Source organism: Salvia miltiorrhiza, chromosome 4, assembly GCF_028751815.1.
Source record: "Salvia miltiorrhiza cultivar Shanhuang (shh) chromosome 4, IMPLAD_Smil_shh, whole genome shotgun sequence".
NCBI classification, from domain to species: Eukaryota; Viridiplantae; Streptophyta; class Magnoliopsida; order Lamiales; family Lamiaceae; genus Salvia; species Salvia miltiorrhiza.
The window spans coordinates 48,338,743-48,343,842 of NC_080390.1; the positions used below are offsets into that span (position 1 = coordinate 48,338,743).

General features: G+C 37.0%; 1 protein-coding gene across 1 annotated transcript; it reads right to left on the reverse strand.

Moving 5' to 3' along the window:
- Positions 1-3,260: 3,260 nt before the first annotated feature.
- Positions 3,261-4,767, reverse strand: LOC131023965 (thaumatin-like protein 1). Its single transcript, XM_057953634.1, has 3 exons — positions 4,431-4,767; positions 3,687-4,344; positions 3,261-3,603 (listed from the first exon to the last, which is right to left on the reverse strand). The coding sequence occupies exons 1-3, from the start codon at positions 4,489-4,491 to the stop codon at positions 3,369-3,371; spliced, it is 954 nt and encodes a 317-aa protein (XP_057809617.1). The 5' UTR covers positions 4,492-4,767; the 3' UTR covers positions 3,261-3,368.
- Positions 4,768-5,100: the final 333 nt, after the last annotated feature.

Genomic DNA, 5,100 nt, shown 5'->3' on the forward strand with positions numbered 1-5,100 from the left:
AATAATTGTTGGAATGCATGACTTATATTGTGTTTGGCTAAGCTTATTTCAAAGAGCTTATAAGCTCTTGAGCTTATAAGATGTTTCAAGAGTTTATAAGATGTAATTTTTAAGAGCTTATAAGTTGTTAAAGTGTTTGGATAATTGAGCTTATAAGCTAGAGAAAGAATTATTTTGCTAGAGAGAGAAAATATTTTTTTAGAGAAAGAAAATCGAAGAAAAATAAACTTGAATGATATATGATGAAAATAATAAATTATAGTTGAAAAATATTTGTAAAAAAATTGTTGCATATGAGATTATAAAAAAATAAGTTGGGGTAGAGGAATTTTTTTTTTGGAGAGCTTATAAACTATTGAAGCTTATTTTTTGGAGTTTTTAAACTCTTTATGAGCTTATTTTGCCAAACACTTTGAAGAAACTTATAAGCTCCTAAACAATTTATACTAAACAGCTTATAAGTTGTTTTGAGTAGCTTATAAACTCAGCCATACATTTAAATGAAATGTTATGTTAGTCCACTTGTCAAAAGTACTAATATATCATCTAGTAAGCAATTGAATATATCATTAGTTAATAAACGGACCAAAACGCCACTAATTTTAGTCAAACCTTTTTCAACTTTGCCATAATGAAGTTATAATTAATTCACGTAAAGACAAACTTTAAATAATAAAATCACAATCTTATCTTCAAAGCAATGATTATTACACCACAGAAAATAGGAAGTTACTTCAATATTAGCAATTGTTGTAGCTGAAAGCAAAATGACTACTACTATTTTGGGTGTGTGTTTAGCTGCAGGCGGTTATTATTTAAGGGCACGAGGTTTTGGGTTTAAGTTTATCGTCCTGTGATTTTTAATTCTTTTATTTATTTATATAATCTATAAAAAATAAAGGAAAAAATGACTAATTTTTACTCAAAAATTTGATAAAAATCGGAGAATAAGATTTTTCTTTTTCACCTAAAGAAAAGGCAACGTTATTGGCAGACACACCCACCAATTTCAGTGTCCCCTCAAAATGCTTTCACACATAATTTTACCTTAAAGTTTACACTTTTGTGTCCCACAAGAAGTAATTTTCTTAGAATCAAATAACTACACAAAAGGACCCTAAAAAAGTTTAAGAAATTCCCCTTTGCCTCTTGATATTTTACTTCTAATCTTATTTTGAGATATTCGCACCGTACACCTACAAAACGAAAGAAGAAGAAGAAGAAGAAAATGTGATCTCCTGTGAGATTAAGAAATTATAATTAGATGTGGTCCTCATACATATTCATAAGAATTTTTGCAAGAAAGATGTCCTTATATATTTGTATGAGTGCAAGAAGTTGGAAGGTCAACTTATAAAGTTATTGATAAAATTGGAATTTATGAATTTCTAAATATGAAATTGTGTACAATACCATCCATTAAAGTATTTACATGATCGTACTGATTAAGTTTATTGATGATTTTTTGTTTTCAATTTTGTTAGACAGTGGACAATAGGAAATTCTTCATGAATGGTTTTATGTAATTAGAGGGCGTTTGACTGAGTTTATAAGTTCTTTAAAAAAATTTATGAGTTGTTTAGGAGCTTATAAGTTTTTTCAAAGCGTTTGGCAAAATAAGCTCTTAAAGATTTTATAAGTTGTCAAAATAAGCTTTAAAAATTTATAAGTTCTTCTACCTCAATTTATTTTCTCATTATTTTATAAGCAATACCCATTCTACAAAAATAATTCAACTATAATTTTTATTTACATCACATATCATTCTAATTTCATATATCTTCGATTTTATCTCTCTAACTAAAAATTTTCTCTCTAGCTTATATGCCCAATTATCTAAACACTTTGACAACTTATAAGTTTTTAGAGTTCGAGGGTTTTTTAGGACAATAACTTAGGTTGATTTGGAAATTAGGACAAAAACTTTTGGACTTGTAAAAATAGGACACTAATTTTTTGTAGAGTAAAATAAGACACTAATTAATAAGTGTTGCACCTGCAGGATATTTCTCGGCTAATTCTCGGCCAATTATCGGCCGAGAAATGTCCTATTTTTACGACGCTTATTAATTAGTGTCCTATTTTACTCTAAAAAAAATTAGTGTCCTATTTTTACAAATCCGAAAGTTTTTGTCATAATTTCCAAATCAACATAAGTTATTGTCCTAAAAAATTCTCTAACTCAAGTTTTTAAAAAATATATATTTTATAAGTTATTAAAATATTTTATAAGCGCCAAGAGTATATAAACTCTTTAAAATAAGCTTAGTCAAACACCCTTTAAGGCACGGGTAACGTGGTGGTTTGGAAGAGCACTTATCCATCTCCGCCACGCTCCGTTGAGATGGCGGCAGGAAGTCGACTGGAATGGCTCTCTGCACACCAAAGAGTCATACCTGCTCGTCCTCAAATGGTCTCGTCGGCTGCCTGTTTGGGGTGGCACCCTATACCCCTGGGATCGGTTATTTGGGAAGTTTTCAATGATGCTGATGCCATGGGAGTTGGCATGGTGGTTCGTGATCATGGGGGGAACTTTATCATTGGCAAATCTATCAAACTTTCGGGGCAGGGTAGTGTGGAGGAAGGGGAGCTGATTGGGATTAAGGCCCTCTCTTGGCTCAAAGAGTTGGGTTACTCTAATGCTTTTGTGGAATCCGATTGCAAGAGAGCTTGCAAGAAATATTATGGAGTTGGTGTCATTGCTGATTTCTGTTGTCAAGAACTTTCAGTGCGTTATACGTCATGTCTAGAGAGAAAGTAATGTTATTGCTCATTGCTTAGCAAAGACTGGAGAGATATTAATTCACATCATCTTTGGAATGAACCCCCGTCGTTTGTGGTGGGTCATCTCCATGTCCCATGATCTTGTGATCAATAAATTTATCCCGGCCTTCTCAAAAAAAAAAAGCGGTAACCTTTTTTTTTAGGAATTTGAGAGGTAAATTGTCTAAAAAAAATTAATTTGAGAGGTAATACTTTTTCGCAATTTATTTTGAGTTTGATGTATGATAAATGCTTTATGAAGAGAGTGACTTGTAAAATGCACGGAAATTGCATTCCATAAAGATGTTTTGGCTGAAGAGTGCTTAAGCTCTAACAACTAACAACTTTGAAGCACTTACATTTTCTTCCATTACAAAAAAAAAAAAGAATGAATCTTCCATATTCACAAATCACACCTATTACTATATCTACATGCAATGTGCCGTACAAAATACTACTATATAGCATGTAACTGCAAAATGAAATAAGGCGAGTCCTTGTCACATGAATCAATTATTTATTAAGACATGAATTTTCACGTAAACCTCTTTTTCGGGTTATTTCTCTAACGTAAGCTTCTGGAAACGAATCGAACTAAAAAAATGTTACAATTGAAAATGTACAAGTGAAGCAGCGAGATGTACAACAGTGAGTGCCAGTAATGCTTGTACTGTGGCACTAGGAGAGAGTCTTGTAGTGGAGTCCCCTGTTGCCAAATCTGCTAACCATGACCCATCTGCCAAAATCGCCTCCTGAACCGACCCGGATCCTGCACTTGCCGACCCGGTATCTGTATCGGATTCTGCTTCCGAACCCGACCCGGAACTAGATGATTTTTGGCTGCAGAAGCAGAAACAAAGATGTAGAGTTGGATTTCCATATAATTTATTAATCCTCAATCACATGATTATCGGGAATTGTACCTAGGATGGGAGGGGCAGAAGGTGATGACGTAATCGGCTGCTGTGCAGGTGAAGGTGCTGGTGGCGTCGTCGTAAGCGTAGCTGTAGGATTTAGGGCACGCGCTCTTGAAGGCCTGCGAGTACATGGACGGCTTGCACGTCGCAGGCGACCCGTACTCGCCCTTGCAGCAGTACTCGGGAGTGTTGAACGCGTCGCACGCGCTCCGGCACGCGCCGCCGTTCTCTGTCCTCAGCTCGGAGGGGCACCTCTGGTTGAGGTCCTCCACGCAGCCGGTGGAGGCGCACTGTCCCGATCCGCCGCTCACCTCGATCAGCATGGGCAGGTTGTAGCCGTCCACCAGGCTCACGTCGTAGAAGTCCATGGAGCCGGACCCCAGGGTGAACTCCGCCAGCGTGGCGGCGGTAGCGCCGGCGCCGTTGCACTCCAGTTGCCCGGAGCCGCAGTCGCCGGTGGCGCAGGAGCCGTGCCCCGATTCATCGAAGGTGCAGCCGGTCCGGCCCCAAAAGCGGCCGGACCAGCCGGTCGGGGCCTGGAAGGCGCGCGAGCCGGATTTCGGGAGCTCGAATCCTGTGGTCTCTAGCACTGGGCTTCCTAAAATTGCTGGCCAAATGGTTTGGGAACATTTGTTTACAAATGTGAATGTTGCACCTTTAACTCCTGCATTATACCATCATCCATTTCTTATCCAATTAATTCATAACATTAAATTTATACTCCTACAAGAAAACAAATGATAAATATACCTTTGCCTTGGGAGATGTGGATGAGAAGACTGATCAAGAGAATCTTGAAGTAAGAAGCCATTTAATTTGTAGAGCAATGAAATGAAATGGGTAATAATAGTAAAGTAAGAGGTGGTGGTGCAGCTGCTCCTCCCCCAAAGTTGGGTGGATGAATTAAAGGTGGAGGGCGGCGACGACGGAGGAGCAGTGGAGGTAGTAATGAGTGGAGAGGAGTAAGTGGAAAGGGAATCTTAATCATGTGTTGTGCTCATATATATATAAATCTAGATACACACACTCACGGTTCACTCCAAATATTATACTCATTTCTTGGGGCCTCAATTAATTAGGCCTTATTTTAATAGTATTAGAATTCCAAATGGAAGTCACTGTGGTATTAATCCCAACTGCCAACTTGTACCAAGCTGCAGACCCACAAATCCCAATAATACTGAAGCAGCGAGTACTGATTAGTTAGTCGGTAAAGCACTCCTTAAACTTGAGTTATGTTATTTGTGTTTGTTTGGGCACAAATAGCGGTTGTCATCTCATAAAATGCACGAGGTGTGTATATTTATATTGGGGTTAATTACACGAAAATACATGAATTTTAGTCATTTTTCTATTTTACACATGATTTTTGAAAATTACATTTTTAATTATGAACTTTGTATTTATTCTAAATTTTACT